The 21231-nt window shown below is 39.7% G+C and overlaps 1 protein-coding gene across 1 annotated transcript in view; it reads left to right on the top strand.

Moving 5' to 3' along the window:
* The window catches only part of RBP3 (retinol binding protein 3), a 35229-nt gene that overhangs the window by 3839 nt on the left and 10159 nt on the right, over positions 1 to 21231 (top strand). Inside the window, exons 2-3 of the mRNA XM_053692893.1 lie at positions 7985 to 8175; positions 13684 to 13826. Of these exons, the coding sequence (XP_053548868.1) occupies positions 7985 to 8175; positions 13684 to 13826 (334 nt within the window). The remainder of the gene's footprint in view (positions 1 to 7984; positions 8176 to 13683; positions 13827 to 21231) is intronic.

The following is a 21231-nucleotide window of genomic DNA, read 5'->3' as shown; positions in this document are numbered from 1 at the left end:
AACACTAAACCACATTCATTAAATTATCATTTTCACTAACAGAATCCCTATCAGTAAAATCTTACTTTAATAAGATGTGGGTGAAACACTGCTCTCTGTGCCTCTATCCTGCTCTGTAAGGATTCAGGAAGTGACAGTGGCACATTCCACTGCACTTAGAAGGGAAGAACAGAACTCTCTTTTTCACTTTAGCAAAGCTGTCAGCTTCACAGGACAGCAACAAAATATATGAAAGTAGTTTTTTTCCGTTTTTGTTTTGTTTTATGATTTAACATCCAGCCCCAACCCTATGTTCCACTTACTAATGCCTCTCACTGGATTGGTTCAGCCCAAATAGGACTGCCTCAAATAAGCAGTTAATGGGCCATGCAATGATCTTAACCACTTGCATCCAGTAGATGGCGCAGCATGTTGTGTAATGGTGGGCAGACCTGCTTGTGCCTCTTCATTGCACAACATATAGCTGTGAGAGAAAAAAATGCTGGGAAAAAAATTACATTTTTTTTACATATTTTTGCCCATATGAGAGGTGAAGCACTGCCTCACCTGCCTCTAGTGACTGCACATCACTGCTGATAAGATACATCTAGATCGCATTGTTTCTCCAAATTAGGAATCAGAATCTATAAATCAACTTTTCTGTTACTTTAGTTTCTATTCAGTTAGAAACAAATTGTCTAAGCACTAAATTAACTATAATCTCAACAAACTTTTGGCTGTAATTAGTAGTGACATGCAGTTGTACTGCCAAGGAACATTGATTTGTAATAAAATGAATTAAAGGGGCATGAAACATAACTTTTTTCTTTCATGATCAAGATAGATCATATATACAATTTTAACCCCTTAACGCCCGAGGACGTGCAGGGTACGTCCTCTAAAGGATGTCAGTTAACGACCAAGGACGTACCCTGCACGTCCTCGGTGTGGAAAGCAGCTGGAAGCGATCCTGCTCGCTTCCAGCTGCTTTCCGGTTATTGCAGCGATGCCTCGATATCGAGGCATCCTGCAATAACACTGTCTGGCCATCCGATGCAGAGAGAGCCACTCTGTGGCCCTCTCTGCACCGGACATCGATGGCCGGTATCGTTGGTGGGTGGGAGCCGACTTGGGAGGCGGGTGGGCGGCCATCGGTGAGTTGCGTAAGGTGGAGGGGGGCGGGATCGGAAGCGGAGCCGACGGGGGCGCGCACGGGCGCGCGCGCGTGCACGGGGGGTGGCGGGCGGGCGCGTGCACGGGGCGGGAGCGGGTGGGAACCGCTACACTACAGAAAAGTAAAAAAGTAAAAGTAAAAAAAAAATGAAATAAACGTTTTTTTTCTAACCATCTAAGGGATCTGGAAGGGGTGGGGGGTTGGTCTTGTGGGGGGGGGGGAAGCTACACTACAGAAAAGGGACATTTTTTATTTAAAAAAAGCATTTTTTTTCACTAAACTGGGTACTGGCAGACAGCTGCCAGTACCCAAGATGGCGCACATTAAGTCAGAGGGGGAGGGTTAGAGAGCTGTTTAGTGGGGGATCAGTGAGGTTGGGGGCTAAGGGGGATCCCTACACAGAAGCATATGTAAATATGCTAACAAAAAATGCACAAAAAAGCCCAAATATACCTTTTATTTTAGTACTGGCAGAGTTTCTGCCAGTACTTAAGATGGCGGGGACATTTGTGGGGTAGGGGAGGGAAGAGAGATGTTTGGGAGGGATCAGGGGGTCTGATGTTTCAGGTGGGAGGCTGATCTTTACACTAAAGCTAAAATTAACCCTGCAAGCTCCCTACAAGCTACCTAATTAACCCCTTCACTGCTAGCCATAATACACGTGTGATGCGCAGCGCCATTTAGCAGCATTCTAATTACCAAAAAGCAACTCCAAAGTCATATATGTCTGCTATTTCTGAACAAAGGGGATCCCAGAGAAGCATTTACAACCATTTGTGCCATAATTGCACAAGCTGTTTGTAAATTATTTCAGTGAGAAACCTAAAATTGTGAAAAATTTTACGTTTTTTTTAATTTGATCGCATTTGGCGGTGAAATGGTGGCATGAAATATACCAAAATGGGCCTAGATCAATACTTGGGGTTGTCTACTACACTACACTAAAGCTAAAATTACCCCAAAAAGCTCCTTACATGCTCCCTAATTAACCCCTTCACTGCTGGGCATAATACACGTGTGGTGCGCAGTGGCATTTAGCGGCCTTCTAATTACCAAAAAGCAATGCCAAAGCCATATATGTCTGCTATTTCTGAACAAAGGGGATCCCAGAGAAGAATTTACAACCATTTATGCCATAATTGCACAAGCAGTTTGTAAATAATTTCAGTGAGAAACTGAAAGTTTGTGAAAAAATTTGTGAAAAAGTGAACAATTTTTTGTATTTGATCGCATTTGGCGGTGAAATGGTGGCATGAAATATACCAAAATGGGCCTAGATCAATAATTTGGGATGTCTTCTAAAAAAAAATATATACATGTCAATGGATATTCAGGGATTCCTGAAAGATATTAGTGTTCTAATGTAACTAGCGTTAATTTTGAAAAAAAATGGTTTGAAAATAGCAAAGTGCTACTTGTATTTATGGCCCTATAAGTTACAAAAAAAGCAAAGAAGATGTAAACATTGGGTATTTCTAAACTCAGGACAAAATTTAGAAACAATTTAGCATGGGTGTTTTTTGGTGGTTGTAGATATGTAACAAGTTAGAAAAAGTGTGTTTTTTTCCATTTTTCCTCATATTTTATAAATTTTTTTATAGTAAATGATAAGATATGATGAAAATAATGGTATTTTTAGAAAGTCCATTTAATGGCGAGAAAAACGGTATATAATATGTGTGGGTACAGTAAATGAGTAAGAGGAAAATTTCAGCTAAACACAAACACCGCAGAAATGTAAAAATAGCCTTGGTCCCAAACGGACAGAAAATGGAAAAGTGCTCTGGTCACTAAGGGGTTAAACAACTTTACAAAATTACTTCTGTTATGTAATTTGCTTCCTTCTCTTGGTATCCATTGTTAAAAAGCATACTTAGGTAGGCTCAGAAGCAATCAAAGCACTAGTGGGAGCTAGCTGCTGATTCGGGCTACACATATTTAACTCTTGTGATTGGCTGCTCATTCAACAAGTGATACCAATAAAATTAAAAGAACATGAAACACAAACATTTTCTTTCATTATTTAGGTAGAACATACAATTTTCATAATAGAAGTCAATTTGAAATGTGTTTAAAATTGTATGCACCATCTGTATTGTGAGAGAAAAAAAATTGTGTTTTATGTCCCTTTAATCTTTTTTGTTTTGTTTTGGAGAGCACTTCCCTTCAAAATGCACAGCCCTAGGCACAGCTCTAAATAGGCTAGGCCAAAATACGCCCCTGGAAATTAGTGGTTATAAAAGTATAAATGTCACTAATGCAAAACTCATAAGTTATATCTAAACTTTAGTGTTCGATTTGTGCCTGTACATCGGGTTATTTAGAAGGTAGCCATTGTCCTTTGTGATATGTAAATAAACTACAAAACTGTCTGGAGAATAGAAAATTTAAAGGGGCACTGAACCCAAATTTTTTTTTTTCTTTCATGGTTCAGATAGAACATGAAATGTTAAGCAACTTTCTAATTTACTCTTATTATCAATTTTTCTTCATTCTCTTGCTATCTTTATTTAAAAAGCAGGAATGTGATGCATAGGAGCCGGTCCATTTTTGGTCGAGAACCTGGGTTATGCTTGCTTATTGGTGGGTGAATGTAAGCCTCCAATAAGCAAGCGTTATCCAAGGTACTGAACCTTAAATGGGCTGGCTGCTAAGATTTACATTCCTGCTTTTAAAATAAAGATAGCAAGAGAGAGAAGAAAAATTGATAATAGGATTAAATTAGAATGTTGTTTAAAATGTTATGCTCTTTAAAGTTCAGTGTCCCTTTAAAGGAGTTTTCGTGGATGTAGTTACAAACATACATCATATTGTTTTAGAATATATTACTATTAGTGTTATTATTATTTTTATATTACAGTATATTAAAATATATAGTTGTAATCATAATCATGTTTTCCTGCACCGACATATAAAGCAAGAAGGTAAGACTTTCATGTTGGAAGGTAAAAAAATCACTCTTGAATAGTAAGATGTTAACTATACTGGAAATGTTGTAGGTACAGGAAATAATCTTCTAGAGGAGACAAATAAATTGAAAGAAATAATGCTTCCTTGGGTTATGCATAATACTAAAATGACATGTCATGTGCATGACTAGAATGGGTAGATTATTACGTAATACCACTAGATAGGAAAACATTATATTCCATGGGGAGATCATGTTTTCTCTTCATTATATTATACAGAGCTAGAAAATAGGGGGAAAAAATACATTTTAAAGAATGCCTATTTTAGCCTATGGTGCAAACCAAAGAAATTGTAACTCCAAGACCTTTCTTTAAAGGGATAGAAAGGTCAAAAAATAAAATGTGCATAGGTGCATTTCAATTTGAAATAGAAGCAGCTTTGCAATATTCTTCCATTAGTAAAAATGTTTGTAATAAAAGTGATTACTGTTTTTCTGCAGCATACGCATGTATCCTGCGAGGGACTGTGCCCCAGTAATTAAACATCGCACGTTCTCAGAGAGTCAGCAGTAGCTATATGAAACAGATGATGGCCCATAGTTATCAAGATCTGGCGGACCTGATCCAACAGTGCGGATCAGATCCGACAGACCTCGCTGAATACGGCGAGCAATACGCTCGCCGTATTCAGCATTGCACCAGCAGCTCACAAGAGCTGCCAGTGCAACGCCGCCCCCTGCAGACTCGCGGCCAATAGGCCGCCAGCAGGGGGGTGTCAATCAACCGGATCATACTCAATCGGGTTGATTTCCGGCGATGTCGATTTCCGGCGATGTCTGTCTGCCTGCTCAGAGCAGGCGGACAGGTTATGGAGCAGCGGTCTTTGTGACCGCTGCTTCATAACTGCTGTTTCTGGCGAACCTGCAGGCTCGTCAGAAACACGGGGCATCAAGCTCCTTTCGGAGCTTGATACATATGCCCCGATGTCTTCAGAAGCAAAACTCACCACAGCCACCAATCTGAGCAGGCATAGTGTTTGAATTCTGGTGCACGGGCCCTCACGGGATATGTGCGTATGCCGCAGAAAAACAGTAATAACTTTTACTAGAAACATTTTTGCTAACGGAAGTATATTGCAAAAATGCTTCTTTTTCAAGTTGAAATGCACCTATGCACATTTCATTTTTTACTTTTCTATCCCTTTAAGGAAAGAAATAGTATAAATAAAATAAATGTATCCAAAACAAGCAAACGTTCATAAAATGAGTAGGAAAATAACATGACTGTGCCTGCACATGCTAGATGCACACTCCCTTGCACGTCCTGGGGCTAGCATCCTTATTGGCTGCTTAAAGTCCCTTTTCAATAGGATGTGGAAGTTTTGAGGTAAAATATCTTCCTTTTTTACATAGAGATGTTGAGCTGATATTTTCTAGTCAGCTTTTTACAGCTATGCTGCATCACTTTTAAGTGCTTTAACATTTGGGTATCAGCATGCCCCTTTAAATGTATTAAAATTAAACAACAACATTTAAAGTAATATAAAATACAAAGTCCAAAGTGTAAATGTAACAAATCACTTATGTTATGCTGTGATATCATACAATGGGCTTGTCTCTTCACATTCAGAAATGCTGGGAAGTGGGAACACCCTATAGAGAAGTATAGCAAAATTTGCCTTTCAAGAATCTTATGAGAGAGCTCACAGTGCTGGATGATCATTTTGGATCATCTTAGCAGAGAACTTAAAAAATCATTAGGCCCTAAATTACAACCCTGTCAGGACACTATGGTAAGTTCCTATGACAACAGCATACCTTGAGGAGGGGACCATTTATGACCATGTTCACTAAACAGAATGGTTGCATTGTTTTTTTATAAGATAACATAATAAATATTTTATTGACCTTGATTAAATATAGGGTTATGAAATAATATTGTGGCCTTTGTTCAGATCCTTGTTGATTGCCTTTTGAATGGTGTTATTTGTGTATAGCTGTGTCCCTTTACGTCTATCTTTAGTTGTTTTAAAAGTCGGTGACCAAAGCTGGCCTTTTGTATTGCCTCTTTAATAAAGGGCTTTACCGGAAAATTCATTTTCCTTGACTATAGATTTAATATATCATCCTGACACATCAAGATATGTTTGTGTTTGGGCAGATACTGTGTGTAATTTCACCCTGAAGCTATATTGGTGGTTTAGTCCTTATATAAAACATTATGACCTTGATCAATATCTATCGGCTGAGGCCTTTTCAGTTCTTTTTTAGTCCGAAAAGTACACTTTTTGTTTCAACACAATCACAATATTGCATTTTTAGCTCTTTCTTGCACCTGCAAATGTGTTTTCAGATCCTCACTTAAAAGCTTATTCATGGGGTAAAAAGTTTTCGAGACCTTTATGTTGAAAAGGTGTTTGCAGCTGCAGGCTTTTAACAAAGAAATATATTTTGCATTGTGATCACTCAAGACATTCTACGACCAATTTGGGCGGAAAGCCAAAAGCCATTTCGGGAGCAAATCATTGATATATTGTCACCTCACCGGTATTTTACAGAGATGGCTGGTATTTTAAAGCTTCAGCTCAAAGTATAAAATAATTAATAAATATAGGAATGACGGTCCAGTCATGGTGAAACCTATTATAAGTGTGCTGGAAAATTAAATATAAACAAACGATTATTTAAAATCCGTCCTAGCAGCTTTAGTTTCTAAGTTATGCTGTATAAGTATTTATTCAAATGTATTCTAATGAGAATGGCCAGTATTTTTTTCAAAGAAAAGCGACAACCTTATGTTAAAGTGCCATAAAACATGTTAAGATCTGTGCATATCATAAAAGGGCTAATTAAAGGGACAGTCTACACCAGAATTTTTATTGTTTTAAAAGATACATAATCCCTTTATTACCCATTTCCCAGTTTTGCATAACTAACACATTTATAATAATATACTTTTAACCTCTGTGATTATATTGTATCTAATCCTCTGCAAACTGCCCCTTTTTTCAGTTCTTTTGACAGACTTGCAGTCTAGCCAATCAGTGCCTGCTCCCAGATAACTTCTCGAGCACAGTGTTATCTATATGAAATACGTGAACTAACACCCTCTAGTGGTGAAAAACTGTTGCAAAAAAAATGCAATCTGAAAGAGGTGGGCTTCAAGGTCTAAGAAATTAGCATATGAACCTCCTAGGTCTAGCTTTAAACTAAGAATACCAAGAGAACAAAGCAAAATTGGTGATAAAAGTAAATTGGAAAATTGTTTAAAATTACATGCACTGACTGAATCATGAAAAATAGTTTGCATATCTTTTTATTTTTTTTTAATTGCTGGCAAGTATTTTAAAATAATTTTCAAAATTAAGCAAAATTACTGTCTGGAGTAGTCTGATCCACCCCATTTATCATTGTTTAGCTTCAGAAACACAGGCATTGTATTTTACAACTGCTTAATTGCTTCTAGGCATGATCCAGCAGATAATGATTGTGCAGGTCTGCATTCTACCAAATCAAAGGTGGATATAGATACAGCCATAGAAGGAAATATGTGGGGGGGAGTTAGAGCTGTAGAATTCAAAAACTTAAAAGAAAGGGTTAATTGTGAGGCACTGCAGGATACATTTGCAGGTAAAGTAATTAAAGTACATATTAGTATCATTTGTCTCTATCCCAACTTGTTTTATGTCCCTTTAAATCTGGATCTTTTAAGGGGAACCTGAAACTACATAGGAGTAGGGTACATTCCAGTTTCAGATTCCTTTTCAGGTAAGCTTTAAAATAAATGCTAAACTCTAAATGAGTTCCGTATATATGACATATGCCCTAGGCCTAGACTATGTAATTGCACGTGTGTCAATATTATTGAAATGTCTATCCTGTTATTTGCAGAGTGCTGATATGTATATTTATTTTTATTTCAGATTCCATCACCTGATGTGTTTGAAGACCTTATAAAGTTTTCATTTCGCACTGATGTTTTTGACAAGAACATTGGTTATATGAGGTTTGATATGTTCGCAGATTGTGAGCTCCTCAGCCAAGTATCAGACTTGCTGGTGGAACATGTCTGGAAGAAGGTTGTGAACACAGATGCCTTAATTATTGATATGAGGTCAGTGTTAAACACCTCTGAGCTATGTGAATATTTAATGTTCTCAGTAATTTGCAAAAGTAACATAAAATATATTTGCTCATATTTCCAATTAAAGGGTATGTGTAAAGGCATAACAAAGTATAATAAAGTCAGCCATATAGTTGTATGTATATATATATATATATATATATATATATATATATATATATATATATATATATATACATACAGGTGAAACTCGAAAAATTTGAATATCGTGCAAAAGTTCATTTATTTCACTAATGCAACTTAAAAGGTGAAACTAATATATGAGATAGACTCATTACATGCAAAGCAAGATAGTTCAAGCCGTGATTTGTCATAATTGTGATGATTATGGCTTACAGCTCATGAAAACCCCAAATCCACAATCTCAGAAAATTAGAATATTACATGCAATCAATAAAACAAGGATTGTACATAGAACAATATCGGACCTCTGAAAAGTATAAGCATGCATACTGTATGTACTCAGTACTTGGTTTTGGCCCCTTTTGCAGTAATTACTGCCTCAATGCGGCGTGGCATGGAAGCTATCAGTCTGTGGCACTGGTGAGATGTTATGGAAGACCAGGATACTTCAATAGCGGCCTTCAGCTATTCTGCATTGTTCGGCCTCATGTCTCTCATCGTTCTCTTGGCCATGACCCATAGATTCTCTATGGGGTTCAGGTCAGGCGAGTTTGCTGGCCAATCAAGCACAGTAATCCCACAGTCATTGAACCAGGTTTTTGTGCTTTTGGCAGTGTGGGCAGGTGCCAAGTCCTGCTGTAAAATGAAGTCAGCATCCCCATAGAGCTTGTCTGCGGAAGGAAGCATGAAGTGCTTCAAAATCTCCTGGTAGATGGCTGCGTTGACCCTGGACTTAATGAAGCACAGTGGACCAACACCAGCAGATGACATGGCTCCCCAAATCAACACAGACTGTGGAAACTTCACACTGGACTTCAAGCATCTTGCAGTGTGTGCCTCTCCATTCTTCCTCCATACTCTTTGTCCTTGGTTTCCAAATGAGATGCAAAATTTGCTCTCATCAGAAAAGTGGACTTTGGACTACTGAGGAACAGACCAGGGGGCCCATTTATCAAGCTCGGAATGGAGCTTGAAGGGCCATGTTTCTGGCGAGTCTTCACAATACACAATACAACCCGATCGAGTATACAACCCGATCGAGTTGATTGACACCCCCCTGCTGGCGGCCGATTGGCCGTGAGTCTGCAGGGGGCGGCGTTGCACCAGCAGCTCTTGTGAGCTGCTGATGCAATGTTGAATACGGAGAGCGTATTGCTCTCGGCATTCAGCGATGTCTGTCGGACCTGATCCGCTTTGTCGGATCAGGTCTGACAGACATTTGATAAATGGGCCCCCAGGTCTGTTTTTCTTTAGCCCAGGTAAGACGCTTCTGACATTGTTTGTTGTTCAGGAGTGGCTTGACAAGAGGAATACAACATTTGAAGCCCATGTCCAGGATCTGTCTTGTGAAAGTCCCCAACACTTTTGAATGGCCTTTTCCTGACAATCCTCTCCAGGCTGCGGTCATCCCTGCTGCTTGTGCACCTTTTTCTTCCACATTTTTCCCTTCCACATAACTTTCTATTAATGTGCTTTGATACAGCGCTTTGGGAACATCCAACTTCTTTTGCAATTACCTTTTGAGGCTTTCCCTCCTTATGGAGGGTGTCAATGATGGTTTTCTGCACAACTGTCAGGTCAGTAGTCTTTCCCATGATTGTGATTCCCACAGAACCAGACTGAGAGACCATTTAAAGGCTCAGGAACCCTTTGCAGGTGTTATGGCTTAATTAGCTGATTAGAGTGGGACCCTTTGAGCCTAGAATATTGCACCTTTTCACAATATTCTAATTTTCTGAGAATGTGGATTTGGGGTTTTCATGAGCTGTAAGCCATAATCATCACAATTATGACAAATCACGGCTTGAACTATCTTGCTTTGCATGTAATGAGTCTATCTCCCCTTTTAAGTTGCATTAGTGAAATGAATGAACTTTTGCATGATATTCTAATTTTTCAAGTTTCACCTGTATATATATATATATATATATATTTACACTTTGATTTAGTACATGCTGAACCACTAGGGCAGGGGTCAGCAACCTTGGCACCACCCCAGATGTTTTGGAACTATATTTCCCATGATGCTCAGACACACTTTAGGTTGGCTGAGTATCATGGGAAATGTAGTTCTGAAACTTCTGGGGTGCCAAGGTTGCTGACCCTTGCACTAGGGTAACATGTAAGACCAGGGTTGGATGATTCACACTGCAGGGGACACTGATCACAGATTAAAGGGATATTAAACAATAAGAAATTGTTCTCCAATCAGCTCTAGCTACAAAAAAGTGCCATAAGGGGAGAGTGCGGATTGGAGAACAATTCAAACTGGGAGCTAGCTACTGATTGGTGTTTGCACATATATGCCTCTTATCATTGGCTTAAAAATTGTGTTTATCTAGCACCAAGTAGTGCATTACTGCTCCTTCAACAAAGGATACCAAGAAAATTAAACAAAATTGATAATAAAAGTAAATAGAAATCTAAGCTTTCTTAACTGGTCCATTTTGGCTGATCACAATCCAAATTCTCAATACTTAAAGGGACATGAAGCCCAAAGCATGCAATTTTAAACAATTTACTATTATTATCTAATTTGCTTTATTCTCTTGCTATCCTTTGTTATAAGCATATCTAAATAGGCTCAGTAGCTGCTGATTGGTGGCTGCCTATGACTCGTGTGATTGGCTCACCCATGTGCATTGCTATTTCTTCAACAAAAGATATCTGAAGAATGAAGCAAATTAAATAATAGAAGTAAATTGGGATGTTGTTTGAAATTGTATTCTCTGAGGCCTATTTATCAAAGGTCTGTCGGACCTTATCCGACAGTGCGGATCAGGTCCGACAGACATCGCTGAATGCGGAGAGCAATACTCTCTCCGTATTCAGCATTGCACCAGCAGCTCTTGTGAGCTGCTGGTGCAACGCAGCCCCCTGCAGATTTGCGGCCAATCGGCCGCAAGCAGGGGGGTGTCAATCAACCCGATCATACTCAAACGGGTTGAATTGTGGAGATCTCTGTCCACCTGCTCAGAGCATACGGACAGGTTATGGAGCAGCGTTCTTTAGAAACACGGGCCCTCAAGCTCCATTCGGAGCTTGATAAATGAGCCTCTTTATCTGAATCATGGGGGAAAAAAATTTAAAGACACATTTACGAGACCTTTGTTTTACTTATTGAATTCCACCCCTATGGACTTGATAAACCCCTAGACCCTGGTTTCTCAACAGCCGGGCCGTGGCCCAGTACCGGGCCGTGATAGCCCTGCTGGTGGGCCCTGACCTGTCATGCCCCCACTGCACACTCTTACCCCACTGCACACAAGGGGCAGACTGAGACCAATCAAGGCCCCAGGAAAACTGTCTCACACTGACCCAAATGTATTCAAATTTATGCAAATAAACATGGTAGCCTCCCTGCCCTAACCACAACAGGCCCATCAACCTCCAGAGCCAGGACCCCCAACATTAAGGGCCAAAGAAAGGGCCCCCAACCTCCAGGACCAGACCGCACACTCCATGGCCCTCACAGCGACAGATCCTCTACAGGACCCCCACACTCCAGGGCCCCCACTAAACCCACACTGAACTGCTTAGTTACTGATGGGGCAAATCCCTGCTGCATACTACATATTTTATATATATATATATATATATATATATATATATATATATATATATATATATATATATATATATATATATAAAACTACCGGGCCCTGGACATGTCCAGCTAAAATTTACCGGGCCTTGAGGTCATTTTGGTTGAGAACCACTGCCCTAGGCAACATCTTTCCAGTTATTAACCCGAACCCCAAAAAGTTTTGTAATGGAACATTGACTTTGTGAAAAGGCAGAACACACTGATATTACCCCCGTCACATTGGATGACATAAGGAAGAAACATCACCAACAGATAAAAACGTTACCTGCTCAATCAATTCAATATAAAAAAAACCCTATTCAAATCTCTTAAAGATAGAACATGCAATTTTAAACATCTTTTCAATTTACTTCCATTAACAAAATGTGCAGTCTTTTCATATTTACACTTTTTGAGTCAGCATTTCCTACTGAGCATGTGCAAGAATTCACAGAATATACGTATATGCATTTGTGATTGGCTGTCACATGATACAGGAGGAGTGGAAATAGACATAACTTTGAAAATTGTCAGAAAAAAAATCTACTGCTTATTTGAATTTCAGACTAAGTTCTATTGCATTGTCTTTTTATCATGCATCCGTTGATAATGCAAATCTACTGTATTTACTTTGCCTTTAAAGAAAGACATAAACATACATCTCTATGGTTTGGGGGCACAATAGGTTAATTCCTAACACTTTATATATTAGCATCTCTACTCACTACTAAAAGGGATTAATCAACATACAGACCCTTCAACCTGTGAAGTGATCACTAAACCTACAAAGTCACCATATTGTTTGTCATTAAGGTGATGGTAAATCCTAGCATTTGTGAATCGCTAGGATTTAACATTGGAACAAATAAAGGGGACTTCAGTCATGAAGCGTTTGTGGCGCTGAGCGCCTCAGGCAGCCCATGGTGGAACGCTAATATGCTGAGTGGTGACGTCTCCACCTCTTAGCCAATAGCCGTGCGGGCTATCCGGCTTGGCATCCCTCAGCAAAATAGCGCTCTGCTGTGGGCTGCCTGAGGCGCTCAATGCGGCAAATGCTTCAAACAAATAAAGGAACTTTCAGCATGAAAAAATGTGGGTTTCATGTCCCTTTAAGTATAGGCTATAAAATAGCTGTGTAAACATAGCCAGCAGAATAAATTACACTCCCAGAGGGAGGTAGTTGAAATGGTAGGCAAGGTAAGTAAAGTAAAATGTAAATTTTCAATTTTATTGGGATTTGGTATACAAAGAGGGATAAGATTTGCGACAGAAAATGATAACATAAGGAGATCTGATTTCTCTCCAAACTCAACCCATTTGATGGGTTGTGGTGTTGAAGAACAAAACCAGCTATTTCATATACAAAATTAAATCTAAAGATGCAATTTCTCATACATTTTATACTGTTGGCATAACAAGTCATTGGAAACACGTTAAGGGGGGAAAAATATTTACAGTATACTGCCCCTTTAATTTATGATCTTCATTTTATAGCAAGAATTCTTATTTGTAGTATGAACTGAAGAAGATACTCCAAATAGCCTGTCACATAATCTCATTGTGTAACTTGACAACTTAGAGGCCACCAGTATATTGCATGATAGTTACTATTGCATTACAGACACACTTGGGAGAAACATTTTTTTTTTATCAGAAACAGATGCATCCTATCACATTCTCCATGATAATGTAGGAAGTGTGTCCAGTTTAGTGTAAATAAGTAATACTTTAGCCATTCACAAAGCTTCCATTCCTTTTCTTTCTTGCAGATTTAATATCGGTGGTCCTACAAACTCTATACCAGCTCTTTGCTCATATTTCTTGGATGAGGGGACGCCTGTTCTTCTGGATAAAGTCTACAGCCGGACAGCCAACGCTGTCACCGATGTGTGGAGTATCCCACAGCTTGCAGGCAAGTCACTGGCATGAGGGCACCAAGGAAAGTCACTTGAATGCTAGTAAACAAATCAAGAAGGAAAATGAGACATGACATTCCAGTTTATTCATAACTTGAAAATGAATTACTGCCACTTAGTGGTCTAAAGGTTTAATCACCTGACTAAAGTGTTCTTATACTGTATGTGCTAAAATTGTTAAATCATGTGATACTAAATATACTACTACTACTAAAAAAATATTAATATCAACCCTAATAAATCAATAGAGCACAGTGGAGGCTCTTCCATTTGAGCACACTCGCACGTGCCCCCCCAGCAGCCCAGAAGAAAGAAAAAAAACAGAAAAAAAATATAATTTTTCAATAGCCCCCTATTGAAAAAATTATATATTTTTTTGACCCCAAGAAAACAATCAACAAACATTTTTTTCACTGTGACTCTGCTCTCTGCTGTGTACACTGTACTAAGTACTACTAATAACCCCTAACCGCACGTGCGATAGCTAAGCTATGGCAGTGTGTCTGTGCGCTTGCTAAATTTGGCTGCTACGCAGCTCCCTGCCTCCCCATCCCCATAGTCTGCTGATCGCACACTTCAGCCTGTGCGAGGGGTGGGAGGTGTTACAAGAGAGCCAGGCAGCAGCCAGTGACACAGAAGAGCGTCATCACTCACAGTCACGTGATGACGCTTGACAAGCTCCTCCCAGCTCAACGGCGCAAAATCTCATTGCGGAGATAGTCGTTGAGCTGAGAGGAGCTCAGTGAGAGGCATTTGTCCAGCCCGGCCCGGGAAGAGAACAGTCAGTGAGGGGGGCAGCAGCACAGGGAGGGTAAGTGCTAGCAAGGCTCAGATTTCAGGGAAAAACTAGTGCTACCGTACAGTACAGCATGCTGCTTACTTTTCATCTGTCTGTTCTGAATACTTTCTCTCTCCCCTTGTCCTAGAAACACAGATCTGGAATTAAAGGTAAAGAAAAAAAAAGAAACTGCTTGTTGAACTGATTACAGTGCTCCAGCCCTCATGATATTGCCGCAGTAAACAGTTCAACAATCAGTTTCTTTTTTTTTTCTTTACCTTTTATTGCAGATCTTTGTTTCTATGGCAAGGGGAGAGAGAAAGTATTCAGAACAGACAGATGGAAAGTAAGCAGCACGCTGTTGTTTAATACATACACTGTCTGACACTAAAGTAGCCAGCCATAGCAAGCCACTATCCTGACACCCAGAGACAAACAGAATACATTTTTTTAATAATGTTTAATACATATACTGTCTGTTTGTCTCTGGGTGTCAGGATAGTGCCTTGCTATGATGGCTGGCTACTTTATATATATAGTAACTGCAGGGTATATGTGGTGCTCTTGTCTTTCAGGTTAGTTATGTACATACAACACACAGTAATACACATAACACACTGCCCTCACCTTGTACAAGAATGTGTTAAGGTAACTGTTAAGGTAACTGGCATAGTGTGTGTGTGTATGTATGTATGTGTGTATATATATATATATATATATATATATATATACACATACACACACAATAAAATGGGCGGAGCCATCTGAGGGGCGGGGCTAGTGCTCCCCCATCTTCAAAAGTCACCAGCCGCCACTGATAGAGCAATCAAATAATAGTAACAGGATTACTGTATACCACAATTAAACTCTTGCATATAATTAAATAGCCACAGAGCACCTGACCAGAATAAATAGCAGGTTTTAATTTCTATAGGAACTAAAACAATAATTATGAGCTTATCAATCCTTTTGCTATTGTGCGCAAGCTGCTGGTGTATTGTTGCCGTTTTAGTTTTAATTGGATATTTAGAAACTTTTAAAGCATTTATCCTATCAGGAGAAGATAAGACATTTCTAGGCATTATATTTAAAGGGACAGCAAACTCCAAACTTTTCTTTCATGATTTGGATTGGGTAATCTTAATCAACTTTCCAATTTACTCCTATTATAAAATTTGCTTCATTATCTTGTTATCCTTTGGTGAAGGAACAGCATTTCACTACTGGCAGCTAGCTGAACACATCTAGTTAGCCAATCACAAGAGACAAATGTGTGCAAGCACCAATCAGCAGCTAGCTCCCACTAGTACAAAAAAATGACAACGTAATCAAGAGGGGGTGCTATTACAGACAAATCTATACCTATAAGTATTATAATATATATCACCAATGAATGGACAATACTTATCAGTTCTAAAATATGGTAGGAAAAAAAAGATATAAGATGAAATGCTGTAAATGGTTGACACACAAAAAATAATTAAGTCCAAAAGGATGGCAGAAGTCCTCCAAATGATCATTCTTTAGGTTTGTCTGCTCTCCTCCTCCCCAATGAGAATATAATGGTTCTGAAATGGCGCCTCATGTGTATATCAGTAAATTCTGGAAATGGTACATAACAGGTGTTGAATAAGTTACTCACATTTATGTAGAGCACCCTTATGTGCTGGTAGTGGCAGGCTGATAGATTGGGTGTATCAGCTCACCCTCTCCCGATATCAGGAACAATCTGCAGTGTTTCCGAATTTACTCAAGTCCCAAACAAACTAGGACAAAGTGGATTATCCAAAAGCGAAATGGATAGTAACACCAGAGTTACTAATGGCTGTATTTCCCTGATGAAACGGCCAAGTATGAGAGCCGAGAAACGCATGGCAAATGCTTAGGGGACTGTACAATACCCCCTTATATACCTGCTGCTTTTTGTTTTTAAATGTGTTTTTTAAATAAATACTTTTTTAACTTTTAGCAGTTTGGTAATTTTATTTCAAATACTAGCTCTCACTAGTGTAGGATATGTGCGTATTCTTTTTTAACAAGGGATATAGAAGTGGATTTGAAAGTGTCTTAAAATTACATGATCTTTCCGAATCCTGCAAGATTCAATTTTGACTTTACTATCCCTTTAAGGCTATAATGATAACAAATATTAGAAAAATAATATTTTTAAAAAAGTATTCATTCATGTTTTGTGGAAGGAAAAATTTAACATTAATGATATGATTTTATTTAGCTTACATTTTTGGACTATATATTTGTACACAGTATTGAGTTTCCTTTGGGCAGCTTTACTCTTAGGTAGTGATGTCGCAAATAGTTCACCGGCGAATAGTTCCCGGCGAACATAGTATGTTCTAGTTCGCCGCGGCGGGCGATCATATGCGATGTTCGATCCGCCCCCTATTCGTCATCATTGAGTAATACTTTGACCCTGTACCTCACAGTCAGCAGGCACATTCCAGCCAATCAGCAGCAGACCCTCCCTCCCAGACCCTCCTACCTCCTGGACAGCATCCATTTTAGATTCATTCGGAAGCTGCATTCTTAGGGAGAGGAGGGACAGTGTAGCTGCTGCTGATTAATAGGGATATCGATAGCTAGGCTAGTGTATTCAGAGTCCACTACAGTGCTGAAGGACTCATCTGATCTCTGCTGTAAGGACAGCACCCCAAAAAGCCCTTTTTAGGGCTGCTTTTTTTTTTTTCCTGTGTAATCTAATTGCAGTTGCCTGCCTGCCAGCGTGTGTGTCAGGCTCACAGTGTATACTGTGCCCACATGCCCAGTGCCACCACTCATATCTGGTGTAACAGTAATGTAGATTTAAAAAAAACAACACTTTTTTGATTGTGTTAAATAATAGCAATCAGTTTCCTTCACACGTGTGCGTTTCAGTGCCTGCCTGCCAGGGCACAGTGTCACCCCAGTGCAACTCCTATCTGGTGTAACAGTAGTTTAAATATAAAAAAAACAACACTTTTTTGACTGTGTTAAATAATAGCAGTCAGTTTCCTTCACACGTGTGCATTTCAGTGCCTGCCTGCCAGGGCACAGTGTCACCCCAGTGCAACTCATATCTGGTGTAACAGTAGTTTAAATATAAAAAAAAACAACACTTTTTTGACTGTGTTAAATAATAGCAGTCAGTTGTTTCCTTCACACGTGTGCGTTTCAGTGCCTGCCTGCCAGGGCACAGTGTCACCCCAGTGCAACTCATATCTGGTGTAACAGTAGTTTAAATATAAAAATAACAACACTTTTTTGACTGTGTTAAATAATAGCAGTCAGTTTCCTTCACACGTGTGCGTTTCAGTGCCTGCCTGCCAGGGCACAGTGTCACCCCAGTGCAACTCCTATCTGGTGTAACAGTAGTTTAAATATAAAAAAAAACACTTTTTTGACTGTGTTAAATAATAGCAGTCAGTTTCCTTCACACGTGTGCATTTCAGTGCCTGCCTGCCAGGGCACAGTGTCACCCCAGTGCAACTCCTATCTGGTGTAACAGTAGTTTAAATATAAAAAAAACAACACTTTTTTGACTGTGTTAAATAATAGCAGTCAGTTTCCTTCACACGTGTGCGTTTCAGTGCCTGCCTGCCAGGGCACAGTGTCACCCCAGTGCAACTCCTATCTGGTGTAACAGTAGTTTAAATATAAAAAACAACACTTTATTGACTGTGTTAAATAATAGCAGTCAGTTGTTTCCTTCACACGTGTGCGTTTCAGTGCCTGCCTGCCTGCCAGGGCACAGTGTCACCCCAGTGCAACTCATATCTGGTGTAACAGTAGTTTAAATATAAAAAAAACAACACTTTTTTGACTGTGTTAAATAATAGCAGTCAGTTTTCTTCACACGTGTGCGTTTCAGTGCCTGCCTGCCAGGGCACAGTGTCACCCCAGTGCAACTCATATCTGGTGTAACAGTAGTTTAAATATAAAAATAACAACACTTTTTTGACTGTGTTAAATAATAGCAGTCCGTTTCCTTCACACGTGTGCGTTTCAGTGCCTGCCTGCCAGGGCACAGTGTCACACCAGTGCAACTCATATCTGGTGTAACAGTAGTTTAAGTATAAAAATAACAACACTTTTTTGACTGTGTTAAATAATAGCAGTCAGTTTCCTTCACATGTGTGCGTTTCAGTGCCTGCCTGCCAGGGCACAGTGTCACCCCAGTGCAACTCCTATCTGGTGTAACAGTAGTTTAAATATAAAAAAACAACACTTTTTTGACTGTGTTAAATAATAGCAGTCAGTTTCCTTCACACGTGTGCGTTTCAGTGCCTGCCTGCCAGGGCACAGTGTCACCCCAGTGCAACTCATATCTGGTGTAACAGTAGTTTAAATATAAAAAAAACAACACTTTTTTGACTGTGTTAAATAATAGCAGTCAGTTTCCTTCACATGTGTGCGTTTCAGTGCCTCCCTGCTAGGGCACAGTGTCAACCCAGTGCAACTCATATCTGGTGTAACAGTAGTTTAAATATAAAAAAAACAACACTTTTTTTACTGTGTTAAATAATAGCAGTCAGTTGTTTCCTTCACACGTGTGCGTTTCAGGGCCTGCCTGCCAGGGCACAGTGTCACCCCAGTGCAACTCATATCTGGTGTAACAGTAGTTTAAATATAAAAAAAAACAACACTTTTTTGACTGTGTTAAATAATAGCAGTCAGTTTCCTTCACACGTGTGCGTTTCAGTGCCTGCCTGCCAGGGCACAGAGTCACCCCAGTGCAACTCCTATCTGGTGTAACAGTAGTTTAAATATAAAAAAACAACACTTTTTTGACTGTGTTAAATAATAGCAGTCAGTTTCCTTCACACATGTGCGTTTCAGTGCCTGCCTGCCAGGGCACAGTGTCACCCCAGTGCAACTCATATCTGGTGTAACAGTAGTGTACATTTAAAAAAACAACACTGATAGGGGACGTAACAGGGATTAAACTGATAAGAATAGTACTACTTAACACACCACTCCTATCTGGTGGCACATTAGATTGCACGCGCAGTGCCCCAAATTTGAAGTAGGAGGACCGACCAAGCATCTTTTTCCATCTCCCGGTTCCTAAAATCAATGCCATATACACGTCCCCTGATAGGGTACGTAACAGGGATTAAACTGATAAGAATAGAACTACTTAACACACCACTCCTATCTGGTGGCACATTAGATTGCACGCGCAGTGCCCCAAATTTGAAGTAGGAGGACCGACCAAGCATCTTTTTCCATCTCCCGGTTCCTAAAATCGATGCCATATATACGTCCCCTGATAGGGGACGTAACAGGGATTAAACTGATAAGAATAGAACTACTTAACACACCACTCATATCTGGTGGCACATTAGATTGCACACACAGTGCCCCAAATTTGAAGTAGGAGGACCGACCAAGAATCTTTTTCCATCTCCCGGTTCCTAAAATCGATGCCATATACACGTCCCCTGATAGGGGACGTAACAGGGATTAAACTGATAAGAATAGAACTACTTAACACACCACTCCTATCTGGTGGCACATTAGATTGCACGCGCAGTGCCCCAAATTTGAAGTAGGAGGACCGACCAAGCATTTTTTTCCATCTCCCGGTTCCTAAAATCGATGCCATATACACGTCCCCTGATAGGGGACGTAACAGGGATTAAACTGATAAGAATAGAACTACTTAACACACCACTCATATCTGGTGGCACATTATATTGCACGTGCAGTGCCCCAAATTTGAAGTAGGAGGACCGACCAAGCATCTTTTTCCATTTCGCGGTTCCTAAAATCGATGCCATATACACCTTCCCTTATAGGGGACGTAACAGGGATTAAACTGATAGGAATAGTACTACTTAACACACCTTATAATAACGCAGAGAGAGGCAACGCAGAGAGAGGAGTCTTTAGAAGAGGAGTCAGAGGAGGTAGGTGGCTTTGAGGAGGTGGAAGACAAAACACAGCAGGCGTCCCAGGGGGCTTGTTGTCACCTTTCGGGGACCCTTGGTGTTGTACGTGGCTGGGTGGAGGAAGAGACCTTCAATGACATCAGTGAGGACAAGGAATGGGACATGGCTAGCTTGGTATCCAACCTTGTGCAAATGGGGAGTTTGTGGTTGTGCAAATGGACTGTTTGCGGTTGTTTGCGGTGCGTTAAAGGGACAGCCTAGGCCAAAATAAACTTTCATGATTCAGATAGAGCATGTAATTTTAAACAATTTTCCCATTTACTTTTATCACCAATTTTGCTTTGTTCTCTTGGTATTCTTAGCTGAAAGCTTAACCTAGGAGGTTCATATGCTAATTTCTTAGACCTTGAAGCCCACCTCTTTCAGATTGCATTTAACAGTTTTTCACCACTAGAGGGTGTTAGTTCACGTATTTCATATAGATAACACTGTGCTCGTGCACGAGAAGTTATCTGGGAGCAGGCACTGATTGGCTAGACTGCAAGTCTGTCAAAAGAACTGAAAAAAGGGGCAGTTTGCAGAGGCTTAGATACAAGATAATCACAGAGGTTAAAAGTATATTATTATAAATGTGTTAGTTATGCAAAACTGGGAAATGGGTAATAAAGGCATTATCTATCTTTTAAAACAATAAAAATTCTGGTGTAGACTGTCCCTTTAAAGGGGGAGTTTGGT

The sequence above is a fragment of the Bombina bombina genome, chromosome 9, assembly GCF_027579735.1.
Source record: "Bombina bombina isolate aBomBom1 chromosome 9, aBomBom1.pri, whole genome shotgun sequence".
Lineage (NCBI taxonomy): Eukaryota > Metazoa > Chordata > Amphibia > Anura > Bombinatoridae > Bombina > Bombina bombina.
Note: the sequence above shows the minus strand (reverse complement) of the source record. Positions and strands in the feature narration are given on the sequence as shown.